This window comes from Capra hircus, chromosome 12 (assembly GCF_001704415.2).
Source record: "Capra hircus breed San Clemente chromosome 12, ASM170441v1, whole genome shotgun sequence".
Classification (NCBI taxonomy): domain Eukaryota; kingdom Metazoa; phylum Chordata; class Mammalia; order Artiodactyla; family Bovidae; genus Capra; species Capra hircus.
Window position 1 is genome coordinate 50,361,689 of NC_030819.1, and position 14,806 is coordinate 50,376,494.

Genomic DNA, 14,806 nt, shown 5'->3' on the forward strand with positions numbered 1-14,806 from the left:
CCCGCCCCGCCGACGCTACCCCGAGACTCTCGCCGCGGCCTTATGTCGCGGCTCTTCCTTCCGCCCAAGGCGCTTCTCCCCCCTCGGCCCGCCCACCTACTTCCTGTGGGCGGTGCGGGGCTGAGGCGCGCCCGCGTTGACGTGTTTGTTGTGCGCGAGCGTCGCACCTCTGTCCCGAGCCTGCCATTGGCGCTTTCCAGTTAACCGCGTCCGACTGGCCGGGGTTCGGAGCCGAGAGAGGGGCTCGCTTAGCGGCCCCTCTCCTAGCAGCTTGGAGAGCTCCGTTATGGCGGAGGCGAAGGGGGAGGCGGAAGGAGCCAGCGTGGCTACAGTTCCTGGTTCGGGTGTCGACGGCAATGGTCAGTCGCCTGCAGTCGAAGGAGAGGGAGTTGGGGCGAGGGGCAAAGAGAAGGACGTGGCCGCGAAAGGAAAGGAGGCCGGCGGGGACAGCGAGGAGGACGGCGAGAATGTGTTCGAGGTGGAGAAGATCCTGGACATGAAGACTGAAGGGGTAGGTGCGGGCCCGGGGTGATGCTGCCCGCGCAAAGGGGCTCCGGAGGCAGTGTGGCGGAGGTCCAGCCGCGGGGGCGCTGAGACCCGGGCTCCCTACTAGGCCGCCGTCCTCGGCGCGAGGGCGGCGTCTCGGCTCCGAGAACCGAGTGTCTTCGCCGCGCTCTGCCCCGCGCTTCCCCATCCCTCGTAGGGAGCCCTGCTCAGTGTCTTGTTTGACCCTGGTACCCCCAGAATGAGGTGCTTCCTCCGTTTGTGCCCTTACGAAACTGTGTAGACCGCTGTTTTACATTTCAAGACTTCGTTCTTTACATGTTGGTCTCTTGCTAGATTGTGAACTCCCTTAGTACAGAGACTGTTCTCTTTATTAACTTGTTAACGCTGGCACTTGAGTCCGGTGCCTAGCATGCAGCAATTGCTTAATGTGTATCAGGTTGTTAAGTGAGTGAACCAGTTGTGGCCTGGCGGAAGGTGAGTGGGTGTAAGGATGGACAATGGGAAGATAATATATTTTAGTAAATGGGTGTAGGGTGACCAAAGGCCCTACACGATGGTCCTCTGTGTGTTGTGTTTTCAGTTCAGTTTCTCAGTCGTATCCGACTTTGCAACCCCATGGACTGCAGCACGCTAGGCTTCCCTGTCCTTTTTATTCCCTATGTTTTTTTAATTGTCTCTCATTTCCCATTTGTCGTATGCTACTTTTTTTTTCTTTTTCCGCATTCATTCGGTAGAGTTTAGTTTTCAGTTACTGCCTGGTAGGTGCCGTGTTAGGTCCTGAGGATATAGAGATGAATTGTAGCATACACAGTTGCTGACATAAAAGATTCTCTTGTCCAGTGGGGGATAAATAACTAAAAGTCCAATGTCGACAATATTATTGTTAGTTAAAGTTAGGGACATTCTTACGTATTTAATTTTCCCAATTACGTTTTAAGTACCTTGAGGTGAGAGGTGCAGCAGTATCCCCTGCATTTAACATAGTGCCAGGCAGGTGGGAAATATTCAGAAAATAGTTAAGACGGTAATGTCTTCACAATTAAGGTGATTCACTTCTTGATACAATATTTTATTTTGTTAGCTTCGAAGGATTGTAGGAACTGCACCTAAAGCCCCATCTTTAAAATCTTTTTCCTTTAAGTGGAATCTCACTATATTTGTTTGGTGTGCATCTGCTTTTTTTGCTCAGTAACATCTTTGTGAGATTTAATCCCTGCTGTTGGAGCTATGGTTTTTTGTTTTTTGTTTTTTTTTTTTCTGGTTGCTGCTTAGTACAGTTGACCTCAAACAACTTGGGCCCTAGGGATGCTTGGCCCCGCACAGTTGAAAAGCCAGTATAACTTTTGACTCCCTCAAAACCTAACTACTAAAGGCTTTTTTACCAGAAAGGGAAGCCTTACCATAGTGTAAACAGTTTAACAAATATTTTGTATGTTATGCGTATTATATACTGTGTTCTAATGAAGGGCTTCTTCGTGGCTTAGCTGGTAAAGAATCCACCTGCAATGTGGGAGACCTGGGTTGGATCCCTGGGTTGGGAGGATTCTTAATAAAAAAGTAAACTAAAGAAAAGAAAATATTAATAAAATTGTAAGGAGAAGAAAATATATTAATGGTATTGCCTACCCTATTTACATTGTTTGTTTACAAGATGAATTACCTGTCAGAGCCTACATCAATATTGTCTTAAATAAAACATTTTGGTGTTGTATGTATTACTAGTAATACTGACATCAACAATGAAAAGATAATGTGAAAAAGTTGAATGATTCAGTGTTTTATGGTAGCCTAGTGTAATCAATCAGAGAAGGCAGTGGCACTCCACTGGAGTACTCTTGCCTGGAGAATACCATGGTGGGAGGAGCCTGGTGGGCTGCAGTCCATGGGGTTGCAAAGAGTCGGACACGACTGAGCGACTTCACTTTCACTTTTCACTTTCATGCATTGGAGAGGAAAATGGTAACCCACTCCAGTATTCTTGCCTGGAGAATCCCAGGGAAGGCAGAGCCTGGTGGGCTGCTGTCTGTGGGGTCGCACACAGTCGGCCACAACTGAAGCAACTTAGCAGCAGCAGTGTAATCGATACAGTTGCTTCACAGTAGCCTGGTTTGGGCTTCCCTGGTGGCTTAGTGATAAAGAATCTGCCTGCAGTGCAGGAGGCGCAGGAGCTGCAGGTTAGATTCTTGGGTTGGGAAGATCCACTAGCGGAAGGCATGGCAACCCATTCCAGTATTCTTGCCTGGAGAATTCCGTGGACAATCCATGGGGGTCACAAAGAGTCAAACATGACTGAAGTGACTTAGCACAGCACAGCAGTCTAACCTAGACACTAAAGAACAAATCATTAGAAAAATTTTATGGCATACAGTATTACAGTCATATTTATAATATAGTATCAGAAACACTTACATTTTTAAAGACATTGTTTACCTTGAATAATAAGCTAATATTCAATTTCTCCAATTAGAAAAGAATGATAATATAATTCTTTGAAAGCAAAGTTATAACACATTAAGAAAACTTAACACATTAATTTTCCATTAACTGTCACTCATCTTATGCTTTTGTAGTAATAGACCAACATCTGCATATTCTTCTTGCATTCTTTGCATACTTTTTTCTTAATTATTTCAATATTTCTAGACTATATGGTTCATCTGCAGCTTTTTTCAAATTGTTGAAAATCTCTAAAATTTTTTCCAATATATTTATTGAAAAAAATCTGCATATAAGTGGATCCCACAGTTCAAACCCATGTTGTTAAAGGGTCAACTGTATTCAGTTGTATGAATATATTACAGTTTTATCTTTTCTACTACTTTTGTTGGGCACCTGGGTTGTTTCCAGTTTTGAATAATGCTTCTGTGAACTTAACTGATGGAGAAGGAAATGGCAACCCCCTCCAGTATTCTTGCCTGGATAATTCCATGGACAAAGGAGCTTGGTGGGCTACAGTCCATGGGGTCACAAAGAGTCAGACACGAGTGAGTGACTAACAGGCAGGAACTCCACTGAACGTGTCTCCTGGTGTATTGTGCACAAATGTTTCTCTTGGTTGTCTTGCTATATACCTAGGAGTGGGAGGTATACACTAGGAGGACAAGATGCGTGTCTTCAGCTTTAAGAAACTATTTTCAAAAGTATTTGTACCAATTTACACTACTACTGCTGGCTTAGGAGAATTCCTTTCGTTTCGCATCCTGTCAACACTTGATAATCCGTCTGTATTTTCAGCCAGTAGTGGTGATGTATTTGTTGGTATTTCCTACTTGTAATTTATATTTTTCTGGATTTTACATTAGAAATCAGCGTTGAAATCATTGAGCGTCTTTTCATATATTTAGTCATCATCTGGTTATCGTTTATGAACTGCCCTTTCAGATCTCTACTGAGTTGTCTATTGATTTCTTGTATTCTGGATTCAAACCCTTTGTGACTGGTGTCATGTAAAACTCTTTTCCTGCTGTGTCTTTTTGGTAAATAGAATATGATTAATGTAGGAAAAGTTAATTTGTCTTGATGTTGAGTGCTTTTAATGTCTGGTTTGAGAAATCTTTCCTTACTCTAAATAATTCTTTTTTTTTTCTTTTCTGAAAGCTGTGTTGTTTTGTCTTTCTGACTTATGTTTGCACTTTACTTGTAATTGATTTTGTGTATAGTGTAATGTAGGAGTCAGGTTTCATTGAGCAAATCTTTCTTTTTATTCTTTAACATTGTAAATTTTAGAATCAACTTGTCAATTTCCTTGCACACAAAAACTTTGAGTTTTTATTGAGACTTGCATTGAATTTGTGGATAAATTTAGGATTAATTTAATTTTTTCAATAATATTTAATAACTCTCTTTTTAAAAAATAACTTATTTGGCTGCACCTGGTCTTAGTTGTGATGTGTGGGATGTTTTTTGTTGTTGTTAGTTTCTGCAGATGTGATCTCTTTAGTTGCAGCCTGTGAATTCTTGGTTGCAGCATGCAAATTATTATCTGACCAGGGATGGAACCCAGGCCCCTTGCATTGGGAGCAAGGAGTCTTAGCCACTGGACCACCAGAGAAATCCTGTTTTATAACTTTATAACTTTTTTATAACTTTATGTTGAAGTTTTAGTAAATTGACTTTTAGGTGTTATTGATTTTCCAGTGCAGTGGTAGATGATTCTTTGGAAAGTTTCCTTGTCTTACTGTTTGTTGCTTATGCAATTAATTTTTGTATATTTACTTTTTGTTGAAGAGATTCCCTTTATTTCTGGTTGCTAAATACTTTTATTGTGAATGAATGTTGAATTTTATTAAATCATCTTTGCTGCATCTATTCCTTATTTGTTGGTCTTTTTCTAACATCGTGAGATGGATGCACAGCTTTTAAAAACAATATTTATTTTTAATTGATTGGTGATTGCTTTACAGTATTGGTTTGATTTGTCATACATCAACATGAATTAACCATAGGTGTACAAATGTCTCCTCCCTCTTATCTCCCTCCCACCTCCCTCCCATTCCACCTCTCTAGGTTATTACAGAGCCCCAGTGTGAGTTCCCTGAGTCATATAGCAAACTCCCATTGGCTGTCTGTTTACATACGTTGGTGCATATGCATTCATGCTACTCTCTCCATTCATCTCACCCACCCTTGTCCATAAGTCTGTTCTCTATGTCTGTGTCTCCACTGCTGCTCTGCAAACAGACCTGTCAGTATCTTCCTTCTAGATTCCATATATATGCATTAATATAAGATACTTGTTTTTCTCTTTCTGACTTACTCCACTCTGTATATTAGGCTCTAGGTTCGTCCACCTCATTAGAACTGACTCAGAAGAGTTCCTTTTCATGGCTGATGTGATTGTATATACGTACCACAGCTTCTTTATCAGTTCATCTGTTGATGGACATCTAGGTTACTTCCACGTCTTGGCTATTGTAAATAGTGCTGCGGTGAACATTGGGGTACTTGTGTCCTTTTCAGTTTTGGTTTCTTCAGGGTCTATGCCCAGCAGCAGGACTGTTGTGTTGTATGGTAGTTTTATTCCTAGTTTTTAAAGGACTTTCCATCCTGTTTTCCACAGTGGCTGTATCAGTTTACGTTCCCTCTAGCAGTGTGGTGGTTCCCTGTTCTTCATGCCCTCTCCAGCACTTGTTACTTGTGGATTTTTTTATTATGGCCATTCTGTCTGGCATGAGGTGATTGTAGTTTTGCTTTGCATTTCTCTAATAATGAGCGATTTTGAGCATCTCTTCTTGTGTTTATTAGCCATGTATATGTCTTCTTTGGAGAAATGTCTGTTTAGGTCTTTTGTGCTTTTTGATTGGGTTGTTTGTTTTTCTGGTATTGAGTTGTATGAGCTGCCTGTATATTTTGGAAATTAACTCTGTCAGTTGTTTCATTTGCTATTATTTTCTCCCATTCTGAGGGTTGTCTTTTCACCTTATTTACAGTTTCCTTTGCATAGCTCAGTGTTTTTAGCCTTTCTTTTTTCAAATAACATACCTTTATGTTATGTTAAATTATGTTCTCATCTTACTTTAGTTGCACTTCATAAATTGTTTGTTTTCATTCAGATAACATTATTTTCCAGTTTCCATAAATTGTGTATAAATATATTGCTTACTTTCCAAACATTTGATTATTAGTAAATGTTTCATGTGCTTTAAGAGAATTTTTTACTTTCACTGACGTAAGTTCTTATGTTGTTTACATTGAATATTTGCCTGATTAAGTGTGTTGAAAGTGTTCAACTCAGTCACTCAGTGGTGTCCAACTCTGTGACCCCATGGACTGCAGCCCGCCAGACTCCTCTGTCCATGGGATTCTCCAGGCAAAAATACTGGAATGGGTCGCCATTCCCTTCTCCAGGCGATCTTCCCTACCCGGGGATTGAACCCAGGTCTCCTGCATTGCAGGCTAATTGTTTATCATTTGATCCACCAGGGCCCAGTTGGGTTACTTGAAACCTATAATACATCTGCCAGCAAGCAAATCAACCATTAGTTAAGAACTTGAAACTGGAAGAATGGGGAAGTGATTTGAGAATAATTTGAATGCAGGAGGCTATTCTCTGTTTCATTCAGTTTCAGTTCAGTCGCTTGGTTGTGTCCAACTCTCCAACCCCATGGACTGCAGCACACCAGGCTACTCTGTCCATCACTAGCTCCCCGAGTCTACTCAAACTCATGTCCATTGAGTTGGTGATGCCATCCAACCATCTCATCCTCTCATCCCTTTCTCCTCCTGCCTTCAATCTTTCCTAGCATCAGGGTCTTTTCAGATGAGTCAGTTGATACTTCATATTCCTGATATTATTGATTAGTTTAACTGTCATTTTTTGTGATGTGTTTAAAGCAGTACTAAAAGATACCAGATATTTTTACTTCTTTTATTACTCATTTTTTGCCTCACCATTTTAGAATATATTAGCTATTTTTGCTTCTTTTATTTATTTATTGCCTTGAAACAAGGCATCCTGAGCAGGGATTGATCCCCGAACCCCACATGAGAAGTGCAGTCTTAACCGTTGAACCTCCAGGGAAGTTCCTGCTTTTATTATTAATATACTTGAAGTCCACTAAAGTGCCTAATTACAGTTGTGCTTTTTTTAAAAAAAATTCATGTTCATAATACACTCAGACTCACTGGCCTTGAGATTTTTTGTTTAAACTAATTATCTAGAATCTTAAGAAGATAGGAGGACCATTTGCTTCCTTATAGTTTGGCTCATGGGTTAAGCTCAGCTACCAAGAAAATAGAGATTATGGAAGTTTTGAAGATAAGTTTATAGATCCCAGGGCTGTTATGAAAGTTTTTAGTATACAGCAAAGTTTTGGGCAATATTTGGGTTGACATTACTCCTATTAAAAAAAAAAAGTATAATTCAGTGATGTCTTTTGTATACTGCTGTACACATAAGTGACCCTCAGTAAACATTTATTGAATGAATGAATGAAGCAAAACTGCTGAAATAAAGGCTGTTATTTGTCAGTCAAGTCTGGAGCTAAAATTGAGTACTCCTTATACTCAAAAATGATTATTAATATTCCTCATTGTCATTGACTAGATCAAACTTAATTGATAACTAATATTAAATTTATATCTATGTTCATTGTTGAAATAAAACTTTACTAGTTTTTTTTTCCCCCATAAATCAGAAAAGCTGCAAGAATTGTTTAGTATCTCCCACATGCCTTCACTCAGATCCCCCAGTTGTTAATATTGGCTTTATTTTTTTCTTCTATATACATTTTTTTTATGCTTTTGAAAGTAAATGGTGTTTTTTTTTTTAAGCCCCCTTGAGTAATAAATTTAGCATTATTTTTATGCACACAAAAATCAGGTGGCCCCAAAGCAAGGATCATTTGTTTCCATGCCCTACTGTTGGTACATGAAGGTGTTTTTCCACTCTGCTGTAACAGTGTAACTTCTCATGTGATACTCCTACCAAGACCAAGAATACTGCTCCGTGAAGGCAGTACAGCACATTTTTTTTTTCCTTTGCCTCCATTGGTACAGAGGAGTTCAGCATTATGCAACCATGCTGTCTCACCTTGGTGTATCTCCTTTTAACTACACCTTCATAGAAGCTGTCACAATGTTGTATACTAATAGTTTTCTTTTTCCACACTTTTGCTAAAAAGAATGTGCATACATTTTCATTTGGTATAATCACTCCCACCCACCCCCCACAGCTGCATAACTGAACCATTAAACAGAATTTTTTTTTTTTTTTTTTGCCACTTTGCAGGATCTTAGTTTCCTGACCAGGGATTGAGCCTGCTCACCCTGTAGTGGAACCATAGAGTCTTAACCACTGGACTACCGGGAAGTTCTTACGTAGGCTTTTAATTATCATTTTAAAATTATAAAGATTTTCAGGATTATTGTTGGAAGTTAAGAGGCTATATACTTTTCCCATCATCTCTCACTTTCTCACCCTGTTAAAGGCTGATACTGAGTCTTCCTACAGGTAGCAGAGTGTCTGGAAAGCAGTGTGGGCATGGCTGGGGACTGACCTGGGAGGGCACTCAGCTTGGAAAGTTTGTGGCCTTGGTGGTTGTGTGAATAAAACCAGACAGTGTTAAAAGCAGAGCTAGAATGGTGCTCTGCAGATCATTCGGGAACTATTGAATTGAGGGCGTTCTTGCTTCTCAGTGAAGTTGGGCATTAAGGAGAAAAAAAAATCAGAAATCTAGAGAAGCAAGAATTTGGAATATATATGACAAAGACTTAATAGGGACTTCTCTGGTAGTCTGGTGGTTAGGATTCGGTGCCTACTGTGGCCCAGGTTTGATCCTTGGTTGGGGAGCTAAGATCCTGCAAGATGCATGCCATGACCAAAAACAAAGGTTTTCAAAAGAAAAATTCTTATAAATGAGCAAGAAAAATGGACAAAAGACGCAACAAGGAACTTGAAAATGTTTTTGTTGTAGTTTATGTATATCGGCTTCCCTGGTGGCTCAGATGATAAAGAATCTGCCTGCAATGAAGGAGACTTGAGTTTGATCCCTGAGTCAGGAAGATCCCCTGGAGAAGGGAATGGCAACCCACTCCAGTATTCTTGTCTGGGAAATCTCATGAATAAAGGAGCCTGGTGGACTACAGTCCATGGGGTCACAAAAAGTTGGACATAACTGAGCGATTAACACATACATATGTATTCTATATGTGTATCTTGAATTTTCCACTATAACCACTTTTCAGTGTACAGTTCAGGGGTAATTAAGTACATCCACATTGATGTGCAGTAGCACCTCTGTACAGCTCCGGAACTTTTCCATCTTCCCAAAGTGAAACTCTGTCCCCAGTAAACACTGATTCCCTGTTCTCTCTCTCTCAGCCCGTCTCCTTTCTGTCTCAGTGAGTTTCCATGTTGTAGGTGCTTCATATGAATGGAATCATAAATATTTTCCTCCTGTGCCTGGCTTATTTCACCTAGCATGGTTGTAAGGTTCATCCATGTCAGCATGTGTCAGAATTTCCTCCCCTTTTAAGGCTGAATACCACATTTTGATTATACATTCATCTATTGATTGACTGATTGGGTTGTTATAATGCTGCCCTGAAATGTGTGTTCAAATATGTCTCTGTTTTCAGTTCTTTGGGATATATACCTCATAGTGGAATTGCTGGATTATGAGGTAATTTTGTTTAACATGTTGAGGAATTGCTGAATTGTTTTCCATAGCAATTGTATCATTTTACATACCCACCATCAGTGTGAGAAGGTTCTCTTTTCTCTATGTCATCACCAACCCTTGTTATGTTCTTTGGTTTTGTTTGTTTGACCTAGTAGGTGTGAGGTAATATCTCAGGTGTTTTACATTTATTTTGGTCATGCTAGGTCTTCACTGCTGCACAAGCTTTTCTCTAGTGGTGGTGAGGGGGGCTGCTTCAGGTGTATTGCGGTAGCTTATCTTGTGTGGCTCCCCAGCTCTAGAGCGCAGGCTCATAGTGGTGGTGCATGGGGTTAGTTGCTCCTTGGTATGTGGGATCTTCCTGGATCAGGGATCAAACCTGTGTCTCCTGCATTGGCAGACGGATTCTTCACCACTGAAGGGAAGCACAGTTGCCTATTTTTTAATCTGGTTGGTTTGTTTTATTGTGTAGTTGTATCAGTTCTCTTTTTTTTTTTTTTTTTGCCATATGGCATGCAGGATCTTACTTCCCTGATCAGGGATCGAACCCACAGCCCTGCATTGGAAGCCTAGCGTGTTAACCACTGGAAGTTCTCAGTTCTTTATATGTTTTGAATATTGACTCTTTATCAGATATCCGACTTGCAATTATCTTCCCATTCAGGCTGTTGCCTTTTCATTTTGTTGATGACTTGCTTTGCTGTGTAGAAGCTTTCTAGTTTGATGTAGTGTGACTTTTTTGCTTCTGTTGTCTTTGTCTTTGGTGTGATACTTTTTTTTTCATATTTATTTATTTACTTCTTAGGCCGTGCCAGGTCTTCGTTGCAGCACCTGGGGTCTTTAGTTGGAACAAGTGGGATATAGTTCCCTGACCAGAGATTGAACCCGGGCCTCCTGCATTGGAAGTGCTGAGACTTCACCACTGGACCACCAGGGATACTTTTTTTTTTTTAAGGCCACTTGCGTCAGGAGAAGAACTCCCCCCACACACACACATTTTATTCTTGTTGTTATTTAAATTTTTATTTTTTTAATTTAAAAATTACTTATTAAGTGAAAAGTACTATATATAAAATAGATTGAAGATGAACTCTCCTTCCACTCTCCTCCCCAGAAATTTACAATCACTGGCTTCTGTCTTAGAACATTTTAAGAGATGCTTTTAGGCCAGTTCATGTTAGGAGGGGACGAAAGTTAAAATGTGACTGATGTCTTACTATTCCACTGTGGTAAGCAGTTGCCCTCAGAGGAGAAACTGTAGCTGGACTTGGATTGGGTGGAATTTCATTATGTGTTTTAAGGAATTCACAAATGATCTCAGGAGATGATTTTTTTTTTTTAGATGAACATTCTTTATCATGATTTTAATCTCCATTGTAAGTTGGTTCATTTGTTCTCAGCAACTGTATGGCTTTGGAACTATAATCAAATCTAATATCCTTTATTTGCCTGTTTTTAATTTATGTTACAGGGTAAGGTCCTTTATAAGGTTCGGTGGAAAGGATACACAGCAGATGATGATACCTGGGAGCCTGAGATTCACCTTGAGGACTGTAAGGAAGTTCTTCTTGAATTTAGGAAGAAAATTGCAGATAACAAAGCTAAATCAGTGAAGAAAGATATCCAGGTATTCTATTTTATCTCATAGTGATTTTTTTTTAATATAATAAATTTACTATAAATATAATGGAATACAAAATGTACAATATGGAATTTACTAGGAAAAATGAAATATACAGCATTTCTATTGGAAGCTCTGTATAGCCAGTTGATTCTCATAGAATGCTTTCATTGATTTTTGCCAAACTGTTCTTTTTGCAGCCAGCCTGTGATTGCAGGTGACAAACAGCTATAGTTTGGACATGTTGATTAAGTTACAAGTAAGAAGAAAATGGGGAGAAAAGAGACATGTTGAAATTTTACTTGTTTGTCCGTGATGTGAACATTGTGTTTTCGTATACCTGAGGAATACCTTGTGTGCTATTCACATTACTACTGCAGATACAACACATACTTTTATATTTAATCAGCTTTCAGTTCAGTTCAGTTGCTCACTCACATCCGACTCTTTGCAACCTCATGAACTGCAGCACGCCAGGCCTCCCTGTCCATCACCAAGTCCCAGAGTTTACTCAGACTTATGTCCATTGAGTCAGTGATGCCATCCAACTATCTCATCCTCTGTCGTCCCCTTCTCTCACCATCAATCTTTCCCAGCATCAAGGTCTTTTCAAATGAGTCAGTTCTTTGCATCAGGTGGCCAAAGTATTGGAATTTCAGCTTCAACATCAGTCCTTCCAATGAACATTCAGGACTAATTTCCTTTAGGATGAACTGGTTGGATCTCCTTGCAGTCCAAGGGACTCTGAAGAGTCTTCTGCAACACCATAGTTCAAAAGCATCAATTCTTCGGCACTCAGCTTTCTTTATAGTCCCAACTTTCACATACATACATGACTACTGGAAAAGCCGTATCTTTGACTAGATGAACCTTTGTTGGCAAAGTAATGTCTCTGCTTTTTAATACGTTGTCTAGGTTGGTCATAACTTTTCTTCCAAGGAGTAAGTGTCTTTTTATTTCATGGCTGCAGGCACCGTCTGCAGTGATTTTGGAGCCCCCAAAAATAAAGTCTGCCATTATTTCCACTGTTTCCCCATCTATTTGCCATGAAGTGTTGGGACCGGATGCCATGATCTTCGTTTTCTGAATGTCAAGCTTTAAGCCAACTTTTTCGTTCTCCTCTTTAACTTTCATCAAGAGGCTCTTTAGTTCTTCACTTTCTGCCATAAGGGTGGTGTCATCTGCATATCTGAGGTTATTGATATTTCTCCTGGCAATCTTGATTCCAGCTTGTGCTTCATCCAGCCCAGCATTTCTCATGATGTACTCTGCATAGAAGTTAAATAAGCAGGGTGACAATATACAGCCTTGACATACTCCTTTCCCAATTGGGAACCAGTCTGTTGTTCCATGTCCAGTTCTAACTGTTGCTTCCTGACCTGCATACAGATTTCTCAAGAGGCAGGTCAGGTGGTCTGGTATTCCCATCTCTTTCAGAATTTTCCACAGTTTATTGTGATCCACACAGTCAAAGGCTTTGGCATAGTCAGTAAAGCAGATATAGATGTTTTTCTGGAACTCTCTTGCTTTCTCGATTATCCAGCAGACGTTGGCAATTTGATCTCTGGTTCCTCTGCCTTTTCTAAAACCAGCTTGAACATCTGGAAGTTCACAGTTCACGTATTGGAGAAGCCTGGCTTGGAGAATTTTGAGCATTACTTTATTAGCATGTGAGATGAGTGCAGTTGTGTGGTAGTTTGAGCATTCTTTGGCATTGTCTTTCTTAGGAATTGGAATGAAAACTGACCTTTTCCAGTCCTGTGGCCACTGCTGAGTTTTCCAAATTTGCTGGCATATTGAGTGAAGTACTTTCACAGCATTGTCTTTTAGGATTCGAAAGAGCTCACCTGGAATTCCATCACCTCCACTAGTCTTGTTCATAATTATGCTTTCTAAGGCCCACTTGACTTCACATTCCAGGATGTCTGGCTCTAGATGAGTGATCACACACCATTGTGATTATCTGGGTCATGAAGATCTTTTTTGTACAGTTCTTCTGTGTATTCTTGCTACCTCCTCTTGCTATCTTCTGCTTCTGTTAGATCCATACCATTTCTGTCCTTTATCGAGCCCATCTTTGCATGAAATATTCCCTTGGTATCTCTAATTTTCGTGAAGAGATCGCTAGTCTTTCCCATTCTATTGTTTTCCTTTGCACTGAACACTGAAGAAGGCATTCTTATCTCTACTTGCTATTCTTTGGAACTCTGAATTTAAATGGGTATATCTTTCCTTTTCTCCTTTGCTTTTTGCTTCTCTTCTTTTCACAGCTATTTGGTGTGAAATAGTGATTAGTAAAACTAATCAGCTTTAGTAACATATTTCTAAGTCTGACTTTTCTGCTAATTAAAACAATTCTTAGATCACTTTATAAAGCTATAGTTTTTAATCTATAACTTAAAAGCTATACCTTTAATCTATTTCAGATTATTCACAAGTCTGATTATATCCACTTTAGTTTTTAGCCACTTTATTGTGTTTTAGGAGCTCTTGTTGATGCTAAGGAAGGATAATGGATTCAAAGGAACTCAGATGAGTTATTAAACTTCCTTCAGAAGCAGTTTGGAAAAAGACTTGATGGTGGTTGAAAGTGGGATAATGTTAAAATTAATGCACAAATTTGGCTCAAGGGTTTCCTTCTAGGGGTTTATCCGTTGTTTTACCTTTGATTTTTGTATTCCACACATTATTGAATTGGCTTTATTTATGAATCTTCTGAGAATTTCCTGTTTTACTCTAAGTTTCATTTATAGCTTTTATTTATAAATCAACCCCACTCTTGTGAAATTTTTCTTTTTACTTTTAGTTTTCTTTTTTATTAGAAATAATTTTCATTTTTTATACTGACAGATGTTCTTGAATTTAGAAGTATTAATATGCAGTGAAAATCACTCGCAACAAAATTTCTTATTGAAGTTTTTATTTTAAGGACTGAATATTGATCCCTTCTTTCCCTACAGTTTGAATTTTATTACATACTTAGTATCTTTTAAATGACAAAAGCAATATTAGGACTTGACTGTGTGTAATGGTTTTTGATAATAATTGTAGTGATAGAGGCACCTCTGCCTGGCTAGTGCTTGTACTCTGTATATACCAGATACCCGGCCAGCACTTTTATGGATTAGACTGAGAAAACTGAGGCAGGCTCAATGAGCTAAGTAACTAGGCTCAGTTCACCAGTTAGTACTGATAGAGTCAGGCACTGTGGTAGGCTTTCTTTTGGTTTAGGCTGTAGTTTGAAATTGATTTAGAATAGTGGAATTAACAGTTTTTAAAATGTATGCTGTAGTGGCAGAGTCTTTAATAAATAGTTTTTAAATTACTAAGGAAATTCTTCAGTACTTTTTAAATTTTTATAAAGGAAATCCTTTATGAGTTCAGATTAGAGCCTTTTTTCCTTCAGTGTTTTGCTATAGTCATATTCACTTTTCTAGAATGGGTGCCTACTCCCTCCTCCCCTATTTCTTTCACTAAAAATGCTTATAGACACAAATGCACCCATCGTACTAGGTGATTGGTTCATATTGCTCTCAAAATTTAGACATTTTGATTGAGT

General features: G+C 39.3%; 1 protein-coding gene across 4 annotated transcripts in view; it reads left to right on the plus strand.

Annotated features, from left to right (window-relative positions):
• MPHOSPH8 (M-phase phosphoprotein 8) overlaps positions 117–14,806 on the plus strand; it is a 48,685-nt gene continuing 33,995 nt past the window's right edge. For all 4 annotated transcript variants that reach the window (XM_013968186.2, XM_013968188.2, XM_013968187.2 and 1 more), the window contains exons 1-2: positions 117–511; positions 11,098–11,253. In XM_013968186.2, the coding sequence (XP_013823640.1) occupies positions 287–511; positions 11,098–11,253 (381 nt within the window). In that variant the 5' untranslated portion in view covers positions 117–286. The remainder of the gene's footprint in view (positions 512–11,097; positions 11,254–14,806) is intronic.